At 42.7% G+C, this 21,789-nt stretch overlaps 1 protein-coding gene and 1 pseudogene across 2 annotated transcripts in view; one reads left to right on the top strand and one right to left on the bottom strand.

The window, feature by feature from the left end:
- Positions 1-10,577, bottom strand: part of LOC148775308 (frizzled-3-like) — a 100,257-nt gene extending 89,680 nt beyond the window's left edge. For both annotated transcript variants that reach the window (XM_088844572.1, XM_088844570.1), the window contains exons 1-2: positions 10,452-10,577; positions 548-1,078 (exon numbers count right to left, since the gene is read on the bottom strand). In XM_088844572.1, coding sequence (XP_088700698.1) covers positions 548-634 — 87 coding nt within the window. In that variant the 5' untranslated portion in view covers positions 635-1,078; positions 10,452-10,577. The remainder of the gene's footprint in view (positions 1-547; positions 1,079-10,451) is intronic.
- On the top strand, positions 1,821-2,678 carry LOC129557878 (acidic leucine-rich nuclear phosphoprotein 32 family member D-like; annotated as a pseudogene).
- Positions 10,578-21,789: the final 11,212 nt, after the last annotated feature.

The raw sequence follows: 21,789 nt of genomic DNA on the forward strand, positions 1-21,789 counted from the left end.
ATTCACACAACAAAACCTTTATCACTGCTTGGGAGTTGCTGTTCTTAAATCGATGTGAAGATAGTAAGACCAGGATACCATCTTAATTATTTAAGACAATGTAAATACTGTAAACCCACCAGCCTGAAGGCTGAACCAAAGAACCCATTTTCAAAATCATGTTACCTTCAATATTTACTAAGTGAATCATGAATATTATTATTATTATAGTCTGCTCTTTAAAGTCTTATTATCAAATAGCAGAAAAGATGTAACCATAACTTGGACAATTTAAACTTCTGAAAGACTATTACTTCCCCAGTTCCAAAGTTCCAAATTTCTTCATAAAACAATATCTGAAAACTAAGATGAGTAACATTCCCCAAACCTGAAATCTTCAATCGATCAGAGTCTGAACCTAAATACATAACTTTTTAATGTACAAGATGCAGTTCAAAATAACATATTAGTTTTTCCTGTTGTTTATCAAATGCATTCATTAGACTGATTAAAAGGGCAATACAAGAACAATTTTCTACGACATGCCAAATAATAGATGAAGTCTTACCTCCATTGCTAAAGCTGCCGTCTGTTGGTCATAATGATTCAGAAGATTGGGCATGAGGGCAGTGTTACAAGGCAAATCTTGGCACATCCTCAAGGTAATAGGCTCAAAGAAAACAAACTGTGCCCATCTATACAGCCCACACACATAGTCAAGGGCCACAGATAGAAGACGATCCAACTCACAGCCATGCTTTCTCGACTGAATGAGATTCAGATGATCAGGCCTACTCAATATGTATTTTAGATCTTTGTACACCTCAGCTTGAAAGTACTTCTTCTATCTTGCTGTTAAGTTCTTCAAACAGAGTTATTCTTTGCACCGTCAGAGGTTTGTTAGCTTGGTCTCACGAAAGGCATTTGTTTTTGGTTTCACAATATGGGAAAATGACATCATCTTGCCTCTTGTTTTCATTTTATTACATTGGGCACCATCTGGCCAACGTGTCAAGTGGATCAACCACATTCCCAAACAACAGACTCCATCTTAGGAGAAGAGCTCTTTCTGCCTTTGGCTGAAATATCTGAAAAATAACTGTTTTTTAAAAATGGGAGAAATTAGCAATTTCCTCTTGAAATATTACAGGCTTGATATTAAAACTTTGATTAGCTCAGTACAGTTGCAGGATACACAATCAGTATACAAAAATCAGTTGCGTTTCTACACACTAACAATCAGTTCTAGGAAGAGAAATTTTAAAATACTGCCTTTGGGACCTTCCGGTGGTCCAGTGATTAAAGCTGCACACATCCACTCCTGGGGCACCAGTGCACTCCCTGGTGGAGAACTAAAATTCCAAATGCCGGGCATGTGGCAAACAACAACAACAATCACAGACTTTGACCGAGAGACACAATACTGCCTTACAGATAAAACACATGGGTATTTCATAAACAAATCCGATAGCTTTTCTACCTTAGCATTCTTGCTCTAGATATACCAGAGAATCCATAAATAGCATTTAAAGGCACTGTTTCCTCCCTCAGTTGTTTATATACCATACAGTTTAATTTCCCATCTATAATGGTAGTTTTTCATTTGTCACAAGACATAATTGATCCATTGGGAAAAACTTGCATGCTATTGTCCTAAATTTTATTTAAATATCTGCCACACTTAATAACAAGTTATTTACATTTTATTATAAATGTTTTAATCATTAAATGATTCAGCTTTTCCCTACAGGGTTTCTCTCTGCTCCCGCGAGTAACTTGGCTCCAGGGCCTCCGCTCGCCTGCCCGCACGCCGCCCGCCACCCAGGACCGTGCCATTGGCCTCTGCCTCGAGCAGACCCCTTCCGACGGCCCTCGCTGCGCAGGCTGGGATGCCTCTCCCCTCTCCACGGAAAGTTATGTTTGAAGAGGGGGAAGAGAGAGAAACATGGGCATGAAGAGGAGGATCCACCTGGAGCTGAGGAACCGGACCCCAGCAGCTGTTCGAGAACTTGTCCTGGACAATTGCAAATCAAATGATGGGAAAATTGAGGGCTTAACAGCTGAATTTGTGAACTTAAGAGTTTCCCAGTTTAATAAATGTAGGCTTGATTTCAGTTTCAAATCTTCCCAAACTACCTAAATTGAAAAAGCTTGAGCTCGGTGACAACAGAATCTGTGGAGGTCTGGATATGTTAGCAGAAAAACTTCCAAATCTTACACATCTCAACTTAAGTGGAAATAAACTGAAAGATATCAGCACCCTGGAATCTTTGAAAAAGTTGGAATGTCTGAAGAGCCTGGATCTGTATAACTGTGAGGTTACTAACCTGAACGACTACCGAGAGAGTGTCTTCAAGCTCCTGCCCCAGCTGACCTATCTGGATGGCTATGACCGAGAGGATCGTGAAGCCCCAGATTCAGATGCCGAGGTGGATGGTGTGGATGAAGAAGAGGATGATGAAGAAGGAGAAGATGAGGATAAGGAGGAAGATGAAGATGGTGAGGAAGAAGAGTTTGATGATGAAGAGGATGACGATGAAGATGTAGACGGGGAGGAGGATGAAGATGAAGTCAGTGGGGAGGAAGAAGAATTTGGACATGATGGAGCAGTTGATGAAGATGAGGATGAAGAAGAGGAAGAAAGCGGGAAAGGTGAAAAGAGGAAGAGAGAAACAGATGACAAAGGAGAAGATGATTAATAAGACCCCAATAACCTGCAAAAAAAGAACTGTTCAGTATTGGCTGGACTGCTGACATGGATCTGGTAGCTGGTGTTTTTTTTTTTTTTTTTAAGAAAAAAAAAAATAAAAAGGTAGCTATGATACAAACCCCAGGACACCTACCCACCCAAAGAGCCAAAGAATAGTTTCTGTGACATTCCACCTTCCTCCATTTAGTCCCTCTTGGAAATCCACCACCAAGCTTGGGGACTTCACCCCAACAAAATTGTAAGCGTTGTTAGGTTTTTGTGTAAGACTTGCTGTAGTGTGGATAGCTGTGATTGGTCAGTCAACTGTCCGTGGCTACCAGTCACACCAAGATCGTAACAGCATTGTTACTTTCTGTAAAACAAAGAAGTTTTTAAATAAAATCTTAACATTTAAAAATAAATAAATAAATTCAGCAGATGGTATCTGTGAAAGGTGTAAAATATAAAGAAATCAATAGATATGGATTCAAGCCTCTTCCCAACTATGTGAATCACTTAACTTCTCTGAGCTCAGAATTTTTCTTTCTAAACATTTCACCTCCCTATCAAAGATGGTACATAAGTGAATTATAAAATAATGTACTCTATAAAAGGTAAAGCAACATCAAACTTTAGGTAGTTTCATTACTGAATTACAGCGGATACAAACACTTACTTCTATCAACCAATACTGAACTGGCAAACAGAAGATTCTAAGAGTATTATCAGGACATTTTCCCAACAATGCTTCATCCTTTTAGATAGTACAAAAATTCAGTACATAGAAAACGTTTGACCAACAAATGCTTCATTACACACAGTCAGGCTGCAGAGAAGAGTCAACCCTAGAAAGTTACAGCGTGGGATACGAATGATTTCCAGTTAAGAGTTTCTACCAAGTTTCAGAGTCCGATTTAACACTGCCTTTGCTGGGGGCTTCCCTGGTGGCTCAGACGGTAAAGAATCCGCCTGCAATGCTGGAGACACGCGTTTGATCCCTGGGTTGGGAAGATTCCCTGGAGGAGGAAATGGCAACCCACACCAGTATTCTTGCCTGGAGAACTCCATGGACAGAGGAGCCCGGCAGGCTACATACAGTCCAAGGGGTCGCAGAGAGTTGGATGCAACTTTCACTTTTTTTCTAGGGACAAAAATATGCATCTCTCTGGGGGCTGGAAGGGTAGGTAAAGTGGAAGACAGGACTGGTAGGAAAAAAGCATATTCTAAAACTATCATACTTCCATTTGGTTTTGTAATGATGTTAAGCCTGCTTTTACTTTATTTTCGTTTCACAGATGGCAAATATTTCTGTTTGAAGTACACAACCTCAGTTGGGAAAACATGAGAGAGTCAGGTTCAGAAATTAGAGACCCAGGTTAACAGGACAATTCAAATAGATATTAGGGCCCGTGACAGCTTAGACCTTGAAAACTTGAACTGGCTTGGCTAAAGCAGAGAAAGAAACTGTCCTTTGTGCACTACCAATGACAGGGACCTCTGCATCCCAAGCTTTAATTACTGGGCAGAAAAAACTATTTGGAGAAAGTAAAGCCATGGCTGAATCTTCCCAATTTTTCCCTCAAGCATATGGTCTTGAGTAGAAGAAGGGAAAAGCAAAGTCTACAACCTTAGGAATTAGGAACACCAAAGTTACAAGCGACCTCTGCCCCAAACGTCTAATCTCTCTAATACTGAAATCTCTAAGTAAGAAATATTTGTTAAAGCTTCTTGGCCTGCCATTGTATTGGTTCCTCCTTCAAGCTGGGCCCAGAAATGTGATGTCTGGCTATGGAAAAGTGATATTAAACACAGTCATGTATATGGAAGCTTATCATGCAGCACGGTAACAATTATGCATATCATTAAATATGTCAAGCCCTGAAAGCTTTATTTCGCTACAGTATCAAAACATCCATATAAGTTCCATGTTTGTAGTTTGCTGCTTATGCAGCATGTTCATCTGCTTGCAACTTAAAAAATAAAAGCTAAAGGGAACACTGCTGCTGCTGCTGTCACTTCAGTCGTGTCCGACTCTGTGTGACCCATAGACGGAAGCCCACCAGGCTCCCCCATCCCTGGGATTCTCCAGGCAAGAACCCTGGAGTGGGTTGCCATTTCCTTCTCCAATGTGTGAAAGTGAAGTCGCTCAGTCCTGTCTGACCCTTAGCGACCCCACGGACTGCAGCCTACCAGGCTCCTTCATCCATGGGATTTTCTAGGCAAGAGTACTGGAGTGGCTTGCCATTGCCTCCTCCGAATTATGTGCTGAGCAAAAGTAATATATAAAATGATTTTTTTAAAAAAGCAGATAAAGAATACTACTTTAACAGAAAAATGGAAAAAGGACATACATTTACAAAAGAAATACAAATGGCCAACAAACACATGAAAAGATATTCAACTTTACTAATAAAAACATACAAACATGATATATAACATTTTTGTCAATCAGATTAGCAAAAAGAATAACAGAACACAGCATAGGAGAGGGTGCAGAAAAAAAAATATCTTCAACATTCGCACACTTGGAGATACATTTTTCTTTTTTTTTTTTTGGCTGTCCTTCACTCCTTCACGGCTTGCAGAGTCTTAGTTCCCCAAACAAGGACTGAACCCAGACCAAGGCAGTGAAGTGTCTAACCACTAGACCGCCAGGAAATTCTCCATTTTCAAGTACTACTGGAGGAAAAGTAAACTAGTTGGTATTTCAAAAAAATTGCTATGGACATCAAAAGCTCTTAAAATGTATATACTTTGATTCAGCAGACCTATTCTACAATTTATTCTAAGCAAGTAAACACAAGTACACATAATGTATAACTGAAATGTTAGTACAACACTGTTTATAAAATAAAAACCCAGAGACAATCTGAAAGTCTACCAATAAGGAATTGGTTAAACTACAGCACAACCAACACACAACACACTCACTAAAAATGATGAGCAGGATCTGTGTATGCTGACTTGAAAAGACAGTAACAATACAGTAAGTGAAAAATAAAATTTTAAATGGTTTACAAAACAGCATAGAGTCTCCCACTTTTGTCAAAAATATACATACATGAAACAGAATAAAACTACCTGAATTGTTTAAAAATACAATATTATAGGGACTTCCCAGGACTCCACACTTCTACTTCAGGGGGCTCGAGTTTGATCCCTGGTCAGAGAATTAAGGTGCCACAAGCTGCACAGCGTGGTCAAAAAACAGAAACAAAACAAAAAAGGAGTAAAGTATTATAAATGCTGAAATGTTATTTTTAAATCTGTCACATGTTATTTGTGTACGGGAAAATTAAGTCTGCTAAATCTGTAAATGTGTGCTGACAATACTACTACTTGAATCAATGTTTACTGACTGTTGATTAAGTAACAAGCCAAGGGACACAAAAATGCCCTACTACAGGCAAGAAAAGCAAAAAAAAAAAAAAAATTGATGATAAACTCAGAATGGGTCAAAAATTGATTTTCACTACTGAAAAAAAATCAGATCACCTCTCAGCTGAACCAAATATTATGCACAGTTTAAAAAAAAAGTTGATATATATTCTAAATTGTTTTTCAATAATATAATGAAATAAATGCTTCTAATCAGGATCACGTGAGTATGGATAGCAACAATCCTTTTACCTAAGAGAACCATCCTTGAAGAAGCTGTAAGTTTCAGACAGCAGGACACAGAAGATTGAGCAAACCAAGAAATGCTGACAAAATACAGCAACTGATTACATAAAGGTTAAAAGATTTTTTGTATTCTTTTTGATATTATATCTTGGACTACAGAAATCTGCAGAATCTCAGCTGAAAAAGGGAACTGCTGGATTAACTGGAGGGAACAGTCTCAGGCGCCAAGGACCAGTAGAAAATGAGGAGTCTGTAAACAGTTTTCCATGCCCTAACCCTGAGAAAAGAGACATTCACTTCTTTACAGAGCAATATAAGATATCTGGGAAAACTAATTTCAGATTAAGTGACCTGATGATTATTTCATCAGAAAACAAAAAGGACTAGATACACTGAACCCTACACTTTAATTTTTATCAATGTGTAACATCAGGAATCTGATATTCCCCAATTTACCAGTTCTCTTTTGAAGATAAGAAGTAAAAGCCCCTAAAATAAGGTGAGTATTTGTCCTGAAGAACAGCAATAAAGGGGATGCAGTCTTGGAACTGTCTTCAGAGGCTGGCTACAAAGCCAGACCCAAAGAACTCAGGTGGGAAAAGCAGGAGATGGCAACTGTGAAGAGGAAAGAAAGCAGGCTGAATCCCAGAAGAGACAATGACAAAAGTGGGCCCTGGGGGCTTGTCAGCAAGGCCCTGCAACAAAAGATGTTAGCAATTTTATTCCAATTCACACTTCCTGTACAGAAAGTGATTCCTTTCATCTTTCTCAGCTTAGATTTACTTATCTTGACACACTACAAATGTACGTAACATTTTGCGTTTCCAATTCAGAAATTAAAGGTTGCCTCAAACACACTGGCTACAATGGGAACAGGAGGATATTCTTTCGTCTTCTTTCAGAGTTTTCCAAGACTGCATTATAAGGATTAGCAATCACTACCTCTGAAGCTTCTTCTCTCAAGGAACATAAACAGCAAAGTACACACTGAGAGCATATCACTGCTCAAAGTGCTAGATTCCTTTTCCTAAAACTCATGTGGGTTTTGGCCTTTTGTTTTCCATATCTTATTTTTTTTTTTTTAATAAATTCACTCTCAGGATACTGTTTTCTGGTTGCTAAAGTTTATATAGCTCCCTATTTAATTCTGAGGGCCTAGATTCTTACTAATCTCAAGGTATCACTTTGCTACTTTATCTAATTTTTAAAGTCCATCTAGTCATCTACTGATTACAAAAGATAATCTAATCTTCCAGTGTGCTGAGTGATGGGGCTTAAAAAAATACAGGGAAAACATTCAAGTTCAAGATTAAAATGAACAGTAGGCATCAAAATCCAGACAATTTTACAAATTATACATTACTTTTAAGACTAGAGAAAGCAGAAGCTCTTTTAAAACTAAAAGCAAAACTGGAAAGTTGAAAGATGGCCAGAATCTGGACTTTAAAAAAAAAAAAAAAAATCAGGTTGAAATTCCAGCCTGGTTTCCCTTTTTCATTAAAATGTGTTCAGAAAATGCTCTAATATCAAGCTCCTGATTTCCCCGCCTCCTTTAGCATGGTTGCATGTTTTGACCATAAAATTAGTTTAATGAGATAAACTTTGGGGACTAAGATTTTTTTAGGCCTACTAGCCTAGTTGTTTTTTCTTAAACTTCATTCACAGTGCATTCCTTGGATCCACCAAAACTGTTGCTAGTTCTCAGCATAACTCAAAGACTGTAACTCAAAGACAGATTCACCATTTACGATGCAACAGTCAGTTAAAACTGTTTTCTAGTCAAGGAGGAGTTGTTACTCTTCAAACATTCATTCCTAACCTTCCGGAAATGCCACTATTAAAAACCTTCACTTGTTTCCTCAAGACGCTGTGACCCTTCTCACAAATCTATACTGAACAATTCCTCTCATACATATTTCAAAGTCTTGCTTTTCATTTGCACTACTGCTCTTTTTATGGCCAACTGCAGCTTTAAACGGCTCTAACTCTAGAGATTTAGGGGTTAAAAAACACTTGAGGCCAACACTGCTCTTCCCTGTGAAAGAAGGTAAAGATGCAGTAAGAACTGTTTCCTATCACAAGCCTCCTGAAGAAAATAAAGTCAACAGCAGTCTAACATCAACAAACTAACAAGCTCAGAGTAAGTTTTCAGTATGAAATCTCATAGTTTTACCAACACATACGAAACTTAAGTTGGAGAGAGAGATTCTCTGCCTGTGAAGTGGGCAACAGAGGACTTACAGGGAATTTAAAGCCCCTCTCTCTGCCCAGTGATGACGCTCTCACAGCATTGTGCTATACAAAGAAAGAACGTGCACTTTACTGTTTATCTTCCCTGCAAGGCTCCCTACTTCAAATATCTCAATCATGGCTGGAGATCTCTCTACAAAAATCCACCTCAATGTTCAAAGCACAAAACAAGTTCAGAGGAATACAGTACCTAAGATAAAAACGGGATGAAAGAACCTACAGTCCTTTCTTCTTCTATTAATAGGGCACTGGTAGATTCGGGAGAGACGGAGAGGCAGGGAATATCAGTGGATGAGAAAAAAATAAATAACAGAGGAGGAGGAAAGAGAAGGTAGGACAGTAGGCTTTACTAATTACCTTACTTTCCTGACAGTTTCAAAGCATTTCGGGGGAGGGGGGTAGAGGAAGAACCCCCTAAAGAAAAAGCAACACTGTAAGAAGAATTGCATCTCGATTATCTTTTATTTTCAGCTCTATTTTTGGAAGCCAGGCCACTTAAGCTTTTACATCACTTTCCTATCTTATTACCTCTATATTGTGGTTTGGTACTTCAAACAAACACTTTTTTGTTATTTTCCTTCTTCTTCTGGAGGAAAAAGATGGCATTGATTTGCCTAAAAGTACGGATGGGGGAAAAAAAAAGTACGGATGGAAAGCATTACCTTGAGGAGTAAATGGTTCTTAATAACAGAACTATGGACTCCTCTATCCCTTTGACTGTCAGCACATCACTAAAGGCTAAAAGAAGGCTCAAGAGGGAGGTAACATCCCCCTTGTCAAGTCTCTGTTTCCTTGCTCCTGCGATATTGGCTTTGCCAAGTAACCCAATTCCCGTAAATAAACATTACAGGTCTCTCCAAACTACTTCTATAAAATAATATCTTGCTTGACCAACCTTATAGAGCAGTCATTTATTTCTATAGCTGCTGAGCTGCTCTGCTGTTCTGTCTGCCTACATTCAGAAGGGAACCAAAATTCAAAATTTCATTTATTCTGGGCCAAAACCCAGACCTTTTGTCCTCCTTCCTAGATATGCTGCAACTTCAAGTTGGCTCCTCTGCCTAAATTAGTGGCATATGCTTTTGTTCTTTTAAGAACGAAAGAAAAAACACCCCTTTTTCTCTTATTGAGGAAGGCACCTAACTCTGATAAAGCCCTCTAGGAAGATGCTACAATGCCTTGACATGTTTGCTGCTGCTGCTGCTAAGTCTCAGAGGCTACGGATGAATCTCACCGCCCTACCCCAGGGCAAACACACGGAGCGTCCAAGGGGGCAGAGGGGGAAGGCTCGAGGAGGAATATGCAGACTTTGCAAAACTGACGGGAGGGAGGAGAGGGGACAACATTCAGGACTAGAAACAGGAGGCAGTCCAGATGCTGCGACGCCGCCCGGACCCGGGAAGCCCCGACGCCCCCCCGCGCCCCCGCGCCCAGCCCTCGGCGCACTGTCCTCCCCACACAGCCCCCAGTGGCCGGGAGCGCCACACGCCCCCGCGGCGCCGACCGAGCCCCAGGGCTGGCGCAGGGAGCGCGGCGCGGAGGGAGTGCGGACCACCCTCCAACAAGCTGCTCGGCGCGGGCTCTGGACCCAGAGGGTCAACCCCTTCCGCGGGCATCGGCCCGCCCCGGCGCCCAGCCCCAAACTCGGGCTCCTCCGCGCCCCGCCGGCCCGCCGCCCACCCCGAGAAAGCCCCGAGACACCCCTCCACAGCGCGGCGCCCACGGCTGTTGTTTCGGCGGCGACGCGAATAACGCTCCCTGAGGAGGAGGGGCCGCGGCCGCTGGTGCCTCCTCGGCACCGGGTCAGACCGAGGAGCGGGCAGCCGCGGCGGTACCTCCTCAGTCCCCACTCCCGACTCCTTTTCCCGCTGCGCCGGAAGGGAAGGGGCCTGCACGACCCGGGGCTCACCTCACACGTCGGGGCCGGGCTCCCGGGAGGCTGCGTCGCCGGCCGGGGGCGGCCGCAGGTCCATCAGGCAAGCGGCAACAGCGACGAGCGCCGGCGAGCTTTTGCGACTGCCAGGGCGCGGGGGCGGGCGGGGGCGGGGAGCATGCGCGCGCACGTACGGCGCAGGCGCGCTGCGCTCGCTCGGCTGCGCGCTCGCATTTTGAGCCCAGCTTCCGGGTAGCAGTTAAATCAGAGAAGGCAGTGGCAACCCACTCCAGTACTCTCGCCTGGAAAATCCCATGGCCGGAGGAGCCCTGTAGGATGCAGTACATGGGGTTGCGAAGAGTCAGACAGGACTGGGCGACTTTACTTTCCCTTTCCACTTTCATGCATTGGAGAAGGAAATGGCAACCCACTCCAGTGTTCTTGCCTGGAGAATGCCAGGGATGGGGGAGCCTGGCGGGCTGCCGCCTCTGGGGTTGCATAGAGTTGGACACGACTGAAGGGACTTAGCAGCAGCAGCAGCATTTTATACAAAGAAAAGTGGAAGTGTTAGTCCCTCTGTCGTGTCCGACTCTTTACGATCCAATGGACTGTAGCCCACCAGGCTCCTCTGTCCATGGCCTTCTCCAGGCAAGAATACTGGAGTGGATCGCCATTCCCTTCTCCAGGGAATCATCCCGACCGACCCAGGGATGGAACCCAGGTCTCCTGCACTGCAGTCAGATTCTTTACTGTTTGAGCCACTAGTGAAACAATCCTTTTTTAAAGGTGCTCCCTAAATGATAATAAATACTGAGCTTCAGTTCAGTTCAGTAGCTCAGTCGTGTCCGACGCCTTGCAACCTCATGAATCACAGCACGCCAGGCCTCCCTGTCCATCACCAACTCCTGGAGTTCACTCAAACTCATGTCCATCCAGACATCTCATTCTCTGTCGTCCCCTTCTCCCGCCCCCAATCCTTCCCAGCATCAGAGTCTTTTCCAGTGAGTGGAAAAGACTTTTTCAGTCTTTTCACATGAGGTGGCCAAAGTATTGGAGTTTCAGCTTTAGCATCAGTCCTTCCAATGAACACCCAGGATTGATGTCCTTTAGAATGGACTGGTTGGATCTCCTTGCAGTCCAAGGGACTCTCAAGAGTCTTCTCCAGCACCACAGTTCAAAAGCATCAATTATTCGGCGATCAGCTTTCTTCACAGTCCAATTCTCACATTCATACATGACCACGGGAAAAACCATAGCCTTGACTTGACGGACCTTGGTTGGCAAAGTAACGTCTCTGCTTTTTAATATACTATCTAGGTTGGTAATAGCTTTCCTTCCAAGGAGCAAGCGTCTTTTAATTTCATGGCTGCAATCAGCATCCGCAGTGATTTTGGAGTCCAAAAAAATAAAGTCTGACACTGTTTCCACTGTTTCCCCATCTATTTCCCTTGAAGTGATGGGACCAGATGCCATGATCTTTGTTTTCTAAATGTTGAGCTTCAAGCCAACCTTTTCACGCTCCTCTTTCACTTTCTTCAAGAGGCTTTTTAGTTCCTCTTCACTTTCTGCCATAAGGGTGGTGTCATCTGCATATCTGAGGTTATTGATATTTCTCCAGTCATAAATATAGGTTAACGTCAGAAGATAAGCTATGGGAATTGCATCATAAGAGATCTCAAATGACATTTTCCATTGCATTAATAAATACTAATGCAGTAATACTATTTTTTTAAAAAAAAGTAACGCTCCTTAGGCTAATTCTTATCAAGTCATTGTGTCTGGTGGAGCCAACACTGCCTCTACTGAGGGTGAGTGAAGCCGCTAAGAGCGTTTATGAAAATCAGTGTGGACCTGCTTCAGGTACTTCTAGATCCCTTGTACCTTCAGAGCCTCTAGAGATGTGCTCCTCTCACATTTTTATGCAATTTACACATGGTCTTGTGAAAACTGTCAGGCATAGAACAGCTCTTGGCTCCTAGTGGAAGGTGGGAATGATGTAGAAATTGTCACTGAATGTATCAACATGATCACATCTCAAAAATAGACCACTGAGTGAAAGAAGCGAACTACAAAGTATGTAAATTATAATAGCTCTTTAAAACAGTCACACTGTTTATGAGGCCAAACATGTACATATACTAAGCATAAAAAGTGGACAAGTGCGCAGCACCCTAATTTCATGACACTGGATGCCTCTAGGCAGGCAGGGTGGAAAACGGATCTGGGCAGCATGTAAAAGAGGCTTCAACTGTTAATCACACACACGAAGGAAAATGTTAACATTTTTAAAAATCTCTGCAGGGAGAAAAGGCTGTTTCTTAGGCAAGTCTGTAAACTTGTCTTTATGGTTGAAATGTTTCCTTTAAAAATAACGTTGAGGAACTTCCCTGGTGGTCCAGTAACGAAGATTCCACCCTCCCAACGCAGAGGACCTAGTGTTAATCCCTGGTCTGGGAACTAGTGAAAGACAGGAAAGCCTGGCGTGCTGCAGTTCACGGGGTTGCAGAGTCAAACACGACTTAGCGACTGAAGAACTACTGGGAACTAGATCGCACATGCTGCAACTATAAGATCAAAGATCTTGCGTGCTGCAACTAAGATCCAGTGCAGCTAAATAAATAAATGTTTTCAAAAGGAATTTTAAAAAATTTTAAATGAAAGTAATGTTAAATTTTCAAGGACATTGAGCCAATGTGCTCAGGACGGTGGACACAATGTGAAGGGTGTTGTTCATCGGGGGATCAGCCGTCACACTGATGAAGGGCTGAACAAGGAGAGGTCCAGAGATGCTAGTTGAGAGGATCAGTGAAAGGCACCTTATTTTCAGGGATAAAAATATTCAGATCTAGCAGGGATAAAGTGTCAGGCTCTCTTTAATCCCATCTTTCTTTCATTCAATGTTATAACCACCAATAGAAAGTCTTTAATGAGCAGGAGCTTCACCGAGACACAACACTCTCCTCAGTTCAGTTCAATTCAGTCGCTCAGTCGTGTCCGACTCATAGCGACCCCATGAATCACAGCACGCCAGGCCTCCCTGTTCATCACCAACTCCCGGAGTTCACTCAAACCCATGTCCATCGAGTCGGTGATGCCATCCAGCCATCTCATTCTCTGTCGTCCCCGTCTCCTCCCACCCCCAATCCCTCCAAGCATCAGACTTTTCCAGTGAGTCAACTCGTCGCATGAGGTGGCCAAAATATTGGAGTTTCAGCTTTAGCATCAGTCCTTCCAATGAACACCCAGGATTGATCTCCTCTAGAATGGACTGGTTGGATGGAGCTCCTTGCAGTCCAAGGGACTCTCAAGAGTCTTCTCCAGCACCACAGTTCAAAAGCATCAATTCTTTGGCGATCAGCTTTCTTCACAGTCCTAGGGAGTTGTTAAAACTGGTCTTTTTCTGGGTGAACCCGTTTTGACACCATCCATGTTAACTGGTAATACATGGTAACTTAGTATTGCATCTACTTACCTCCCCCAGGCCTCCACCCTTGCAAAAGTCTTTGTTTATTCATTATAGGTACAACCTGATCATAAAACATACAACCATACTTAAAACCACTGGGCTGGAATTCAGACAACATAAGATCTCATTTCAGTTTGGACACTCACTGATCCTTTGTTAATTCTAAAGAAAGCAGCAACCTCTATGAGCTTTACTTTTCATTTTCTTTGTAACTGGGAGATAGACAAATGCTGCCTATTTCAAAACAATGAAACAATATAAACATAGGGTTTACATTTATTTACCTTGGAAAAGGTAAATTTACTTATTTTAGGAAACATGAGATAATGAGAAAAGTCTTTTTTTTAAAAATTTGGTTAGCTGCTGCCCATAAGAACTGTTGTACACTTCCCAGATGTCCCTTCTGAAACGTTGTTTTTCTCCAGCATTAGTTTATAGTTCTATCACAGTAGATATTTCTACATTGCATTTTCAAATCCTCCTCATTAGATTTCTTTTTTTATTCTTGCATTCTCACTCTGCCTCTCATTACATGGTAGATGTTTCATAAATTTAATTAACTAAATTAGACCAGATCGTAACATTTCCCCAATTTGGAGTTATCCTTACTCAGGCAGGCCATCTACTGGTCCCCTGGTGTATCTGTTGCTGCTGCTGCTAAGTCACTTCAATCGTGTCCGACTCTTTGCGACCCCGTAGACGGGAGCCCACCAGGATCCCCCATCCCTGGGATTCTCCAGGCAAGAACACTGGAGTGGGTTGCCATTTCCTTCTCCAAGGCATGAAAGTGAAAGTGAAGTCGCTCAGTCGTGTCCGACTCTTCGCGACCCCATGGACTGCAGCCTACCAGGCTCCTCCATAAATGGGATTTTCCAGGCAAGAGTACTGGAGTGGGGTGCCATTGCCTTCTCCCGGTGTATCAGTTAGTCGGCCTGAATTCCTTAATCCAATACATTACAATTCATGTTGAAGCATTGCTGAGTTTGTGTGTTGGGCAATTTTCCCACGTTCTTCCACTTCCTGTGTGCAGGTGCTATTCTTTCATTGAACCTCTCCAGAACTGTTTTTCCTGCAACCTTTTACCTGTTGGCCACTCTAAAAACCCGGAGAAATGGAGTTTACGTTTCAGAACCCTGGAGTGACCAGAACGATGTAACTGGGCATGCTCAGTAGGTTGGCCTGATTTGGAACATACTTATGGCTTGAATGAGGGCATTTAACTTAATGCTGTTTGTTTCAGGATAGGCTGCATCTTTGTCCTAGCATTATATTGAGAGATGGCAGCCTTTCCCACCCTCTGGGCGCTCACACTTTTCCATATTGTCCTTGGGCCCAATTTTGGAGCCAGCCCTGTAGGATCTCCTGGCCAAACAAGAGGCCACACGTTGTTGCCTGAGACCCCGGATGCCAGCGAAAAGATCTATAGGTAGTGATTGGACTACTGGAAGGGGTGGGGGCTAGACGGAGTCACACAAACAGGAGCGATGGCAACACCAGCGCTGGAGGCTTGTGGAGAAAAACTTGAAGAAAAAGACTTAAAGAGGTGAGAGCAGTGATCACCGCATGAAAAAGACGGAGACTCTTTTGAGAGCGCTTTTCTCAGGTCCTCCTGGGCTTCTCACGAGCCTCGGCAGTGACCCCGGGAATTACATTTTGCTCTGTGTTAGCAGTTAAATCGGAGAAGGCAATGGCAACACACTCCAGTACTCTTGCCTGGAAAATCCCAAGGATGGAGGAGCCTGGTGGACTGCAGTCCGTGGGGTCGCTAAGAGTCGGACACGACCGAGCGACTTCACTTTCACTTTTCACTTTCATGCATTGGAGAAGGAAATGGCAACCCACGCCAGTGTCCTTGCCTGGAGAATCCCAGCGACGGGGGAGCCTGGTGGGCTGCCGTCTATGGGGTTGCACAGAGTCGGACACGACTGAAGAGACTTAGCAGCAGCAGCAGCAGTTAGATTACCAGATGTATCATATGTATGAAATTAACAGCCAACAAATAATTATTTCTGTTCTTATCAAAGCACTAGCTCTTTGCATTGTCTTATAGTTTCTCTTTGTTTCCACCTAGCTGAGTATAAGATGAATTCATATTTAAATCGAACCGTACCCTATTTCCTGATCATTTCCTGGTAATCTCTATTTCCTTCTCTGATGATACTGCAGTGTACAATGGGTGAGCTGTGTGTTAGTGGAGAAAGTGAACCGTGTTCTGCTCTGCAAACGCCAAATAAGAAAACGATTATCCTGAGTCTAACCCCAATGCTCAGTTCCTAATGTTGAGTTTTACCTTCTTTGCCACCAGCTTCAATCCTTAAACCACCTCACCTCCACTATTGTGCTCATTCATTCAGCTGGTTTAGGCAAGTTTTTATTGAGCACCTACTGTGTACTACTGAGTTTAGGATTCAAGTGAGCACATTCAGAAAACCACATTAGCAAAGAAGCACTGGTTTTGCACCACATTCTCTGATCTGAAGTTCAGTGTGTCTGTACAGATAGTGCATGAAGGGAGAGACAGGAGGATGAACCAAAAAAGGTAAATTCATGGTGTACCTAGATTAGCATGCTAAGGATTCTGTAGCCATTATCGAGTCTCTGAAGGTTTTTGAGCTGAAAAATGACTAACAGACCTTTTAAAAACTACTTCCCGGAATACAGTAGTGGTTAGCCAAAGTTGGGGAGTAGGGAAATGTGGAGATATTGACCAAAGGGTACAAACCTTCAGGTATAAAATTATGTACTGCATAGTGACTATGTGGCGATGGTGGTAGTAGTTTAGTCGCTAACTTGTGTCCCACTCCTACAACCCCATGGACTGTAGCCCACCAGGTTCCTCTGTCCATGGCATTCTCCAGGCAAGAATACTGGAGTGGGTTGCCATTTACTTCTTCAGGGGGTCTTCCTGCTCAGGGATCATGGCGACTGTAGTGAATAATAATATATACTTGAAATTTGCCAGAAGAGTAGATCTCAAGGGTAATCACACACACAGAAGCTCACACATGCACACCACACACATGCACACACACACAGTGACTATGGCAGGTGATGGATATGTTACATAGTTTGATTGTGGTAAGCCTTCCACAATGTATACATATATTAAAGCATCACCTTAAACATATACATTTTTATTTGTTAAACAATGCCCTCTTGTAGTAGACTGTAACCTCCATTATAGTCCAGACTGTCTGTATACCTCTAATACAGACCTCATAGGTCTTTAGTGAAGTTGTGCAATGGGGACAGTGTGGAGAATGGCTTTGAAGATGGGATTGGAGGTGTGTAACCACTGGAACTTTACCAGAGGACCTATCCTTGCCTTTAAACATGACACTAGAAGCACACATTGGGGTAAAGGCCATAAGCGCTTTTTCTTCCCCTTTTCCAAGGAAAAATTAAAGGGGAACATGCTAGGACAGCCATTAAGGGGGAAAGAGGTCATGAAAAAACAACAGCAAGCTTTGTATGTAGAAAGAGGGAAGGCAATATTCTTTGTCTTGTATTTTTTTGTATGTTGTATGACAGAGTCTGAGTGGTCTATGCTGTGAACCAGTGTGGGCATGCAGATATGCACACTGCCCGTCTTCTAGAATGGATGGAGGAGAAAACTGTAATAGGATGATGACAGAAACCAGGGCAGGATGCCTCCACTTGCCTGCTTCAGTGAGACTGTTACCAAGAGGGTTCTGTTTCTCAGCCAGGCCCACCTCCTGAAAACCAAACTTTATTCAAGTTGATTTGAAAAAAGCCTAATTCAAATAATTTCTAGCTCTGAAGAACCAGAAAGAAAAAAAAAAAATGAAAAACCTTAGGGAGGCCCTGGAAAAGCTACTTTGTCCTAATCAGAAGTCATGCTTAGAATCAGTCAGATTGTTTTCTACTCAAACTGGGAAAAGAGAGTTTCTCAGCTTACAACAGAAGTTTTAACCTGGTATAAGCAAGGTGTAATGTTAATATGCATTTTTCTAAGGAGAAGATTCATAGTTTTCATCATATCCTCAAAGAGTTTTATGGCCCTGAAAAAAATAAAATAAAACATTAAAAACAATTGGTTTAAGGAATTCTCTGGTGGTCCAGTGGTTAGGACTCTGTACTTTCATTGCAGAGGGCCAGGGTCAATCCCTGGTTGGGGACTAAGATTCTGCAAGCCGAGTGGCTTGGCCTAAACAGATAAATAAAAATTAAACACTCTCACTCACTCACACACACACACACACACACACACACACACAACTTCAATCAGTTTAAATAGAAGAAACATCAAACATGAATAAATAGCAATAAAAAAGGAAATATGTGATTTTTAACTGAGCAGATGTAGACTCAGTGACCGTGTTTTCTATATTTGCCTGTTCATGTGTATTTTTATAGCAGACAATTAATAATACTGTAATGAAATCATTTCTTACACCTTTGCAACTTAGCTGTTAGGAGCTAAGAATGTGAGGGCTCATCTGAACCTCCTTAATTTCTCCTTATTCCAGTGGAGTGGTATCAGCAGGCAACTGCAGGAAGATATTATCTATGGTTTAAAACCCTGAGGTTTTAAAACATTGGCTTTATCTTCAGCTCTAATTTAAACCTGAGTGGGAATATACATGTCAAGTGAGAGTCACAAAATTTCAGATCTAGCATTTGGGGGAATCCTCTGTAAGTCAAAAACTTATGGTTTTTTAATTTAAAAAATATTTATTTTTATTTATTTATTTGGCTGTGCCAGGTCTTAGTTGTGGCGTGTGGATCAAAAAATTGTCCAGGTGAATTCCCTGGTGGTCCAGGGGACCTGGGTTCTACCCATGGTCAGGGAACTAGATCCCACATGCCCTAAAGAAGACCTGGCTCAGCCAGATAAATAAATAAAAATAAATATTTTTTTTAACCGTCTTATATTTGCTGCTATAATTTTTGGAGCCCTGGGTCAGGCAGGCAAATCCTGTGCAGTCCCCAACTCAGCACCGCTGCTTTGGATATGAAACAGACCTTCAGAGAGGAAGAAGGCACAAACAAACAGAAACACTGAGGATATATACTGAAAATGCCATCAATCTGCTTGAAATATTTTGTTGTGCCCCCTTCCAGGACAGGCTTTGAAGAACTCTGTAAATAACAGAGAGTTCTAAGAAAGTCTGTGGTGAAGCTATTTTTTTTTTTTTTTTTTACTTTTTTTGTATTGGAGTATAACCAATTAAGAGTGTTGTAGTAGTTTCACATGAACAATGAAGGGTCTCACCCGTACATACACATGTATCCCTTCTCCCCCAGACTCCCCTCCCAGCCAGGCTGCCATTGAGCACAGTTCCCTGTGCTATATCGTGGGTCCCTGTTGGTTATCCATTTTAAATATGTGTGCACCTGTCCAAGTCAATCCTAAAGGAAATCAGTCCTGAATATTCACTGGAAGGACTGATGCTGTAGCTGAAGCTCTAAAACTTTGGCCACCTGAGGCGAAGAGCCAACTCCTTAAAAAAGACCCTGATGCTGGGAAAGAGTGAAGGCAGGAGGAGAAGGGAGGCAACAGAGGTTGAGATGGTTGGATGACATCACCAACTCAATGGACATGAGTCTGAGCAAACTCTGGGAGATAGTGAAGGACAGGGAAGCCTGGTGTACTTCAGTCCATGGAGTTTCGAAGAGTTAGACACAACTTAGTGACTGAACAACAGCTGTCATGGTTAAGACTCAGCGTTTCCAATACAAGGGATGTGAGTTCCATCTCCGGTTGGGGAACTGAGATCCCACATGCCGGGAGACCACAAAAATGAAAGCGGACATAGACAGTACTGGGCATCTAAAACCAGTGTATTTTCCCCAATAAATCCAAATCTGTCTATATGTAAATTCTTGGCCTTGTCCATTGTACTATTCTACATCTTAAATATGGTAGCAAGCTAGAGCCCTTGTTAGCTAGATGTCAGAAAGTTAACAGAGGAAGAAGGAGGTCACAAGGGACAAAGATGGAGTAGTTCAGATTGCACGGTGATTCTATAAATACTTCTTTCTGACCCGTATGGTATGTTCCTAGCTACGAGTGATTCTGATTTTTCCCCCTTGGTCCAGTGAAAATCAAACTGAGTTAAACAGACCTGGGTCTGGTTCCCTGTTTCACCACTACTGTCTGTATAACTCTGGGCAAAGCATGTAACTTCAGTTAGCCTCATTTTCTTCATCTGTAAAATAAGCTAAAATCCACCACCTTACCATATTCTTATGGGTTTTAATTGAGCAAACCTATTAAGTGCCTGACATATAAAATGCTCTCAGTAAATGTTACTCTCTCCCTAGTCCCTGTCCCAGTGTACTCAAAAAGATTATATGGTATTAGTATTTTTAGTATTCTGAAGATTGTATAATTCATTTCTTCCGCAGGTGTAGTTTTTCTTACAGAAGAATATCCAGTTATTTGATGATGGCATTTGCACCTCCTAAAAACACTGAGAAGGCAATGGCAAGCCACTCCAGTACTCTTGCCTAGAAAATCCCACGGATGGAGGAGCCTGGTATGCTGCAGTCCATGGGGTCGCTACAAGTCAGACATGACTGAGCGAATTCACTTTCACTTTTCACTTTCACACATTGGAGAAGGAAATGGCAACCCACTCCAGTGTTCTTGCCTGGAGAATCCCAGGGACGGGGGAGCCTGGTGGGCTTCCGTCTGTGGGGTCGCACAGAGTCAGACACGACTGAAGTGACTTAGCAGCAGCAGTAGCAGCAGCAGGAAAAACACAGATGGTCCCAAAATGTAGACAAAGATAAGCACCTGGACACCCCTAAACCTTCAGCTTTTGAATGACGGGGTAAACAATAAGAACTATTTTATTGGTTGAAATCAGGCTTTAAAGGGAAAAAGCATTAAAGATTTGGTGATCAAAACATGAACAGGAATTGCTTAGGATTGTGTAGTAGATACAAAAAAAAAAAAAGGATTTCTTCAAAAATTTTAATTGAAAAAAATTGAAATAAATTTAGAACAAAAAGAAAGAAAACTTTAATTGAGCCCCAGTTACATGGCCAGAGTTGGCAAGAGATACAGAGTTCCTGCTTAGAAAGAAAGATCTTAGGGACTTCCCTGGTGGTCCAGTGGCTAAGACTCTCTGCTTCCAGGGCTGGGGCCCAGGTTCCATCACTGGCCAGGGAATTCAGTCCCACATACTGCAACTAAAGACCTTGTGCGCTGCAACTAAGACCAGCGCAGCCAAATAAATTAATAAATATTTTTAAAAGATTCAGGAGATGAGAAGGCGGAGTGTCTGCCAGCTCCCCTTCCCCTCCATATCCAGCGGGCTCTCAGGCTCTGTGCGTCTCCTCCGGGCTCTCAGGCTCTGTGCGTCTCCTCCGGGCTCTCAGGCTCTGTCTCCTCCTGGCTCTCAGGCTCTGTGCGTCTCCTCCCGTGTCTCTGCATCCAGACCCCTCTTCCCCTGTGACTTGTGCGCATCCAGCTCCACGTTCTCAGTTCACACACTCGGGGGTGCCCTGGCACATTTCAGTAACGCCTCAGCTGGTTTCGCTGCCCCTAATCCATCCTCTATTCTGGTCCCAGAACGATCTTTCTAAAATACCAAGCTAATCCTATGAAGCAAAACCAGTAACAGACTGCTCCCAAGCATAAATTCCACCCTACCCCCCATGCATAACACTGAGGACCCTTCATGTGTGTCAGTCACTGAGTCGTGTCTGACTCTTGGAGACCCCATGGACTATAGCCCGCCAGGCTCCTCTCTCTGTGGGATTCTCCAGGCAAGAATACTGGAGTAGGTTGCCATCACCTCCTCCAAGGCATCTTCATGACCCACGGATCAAACCCAGTGTCCTTTATATCACCTGCATTAGCAGGTGAGTTTTCTTTTTTAAATTTATTTGGTTGCAATTTTTGTTGAAGCATGTGAACCCTTAGTTGCAGCATGT

The sequence above is a fragment of the Moschus berezovskii genome, chromosome 16 (genome assembly GCF_049115385.1).
Source record: "Moschus berezovskii isolate FMDL1 chromosome 16, NW_MosBer_1.0, whole genome shotgun sequence".
Taxonomy (NCBI): Eukaryota; Metazoa; Chordata; class Mammalia; order Artiodactyla; family Moschidae; genus Moschus; species Moschus berezovskii.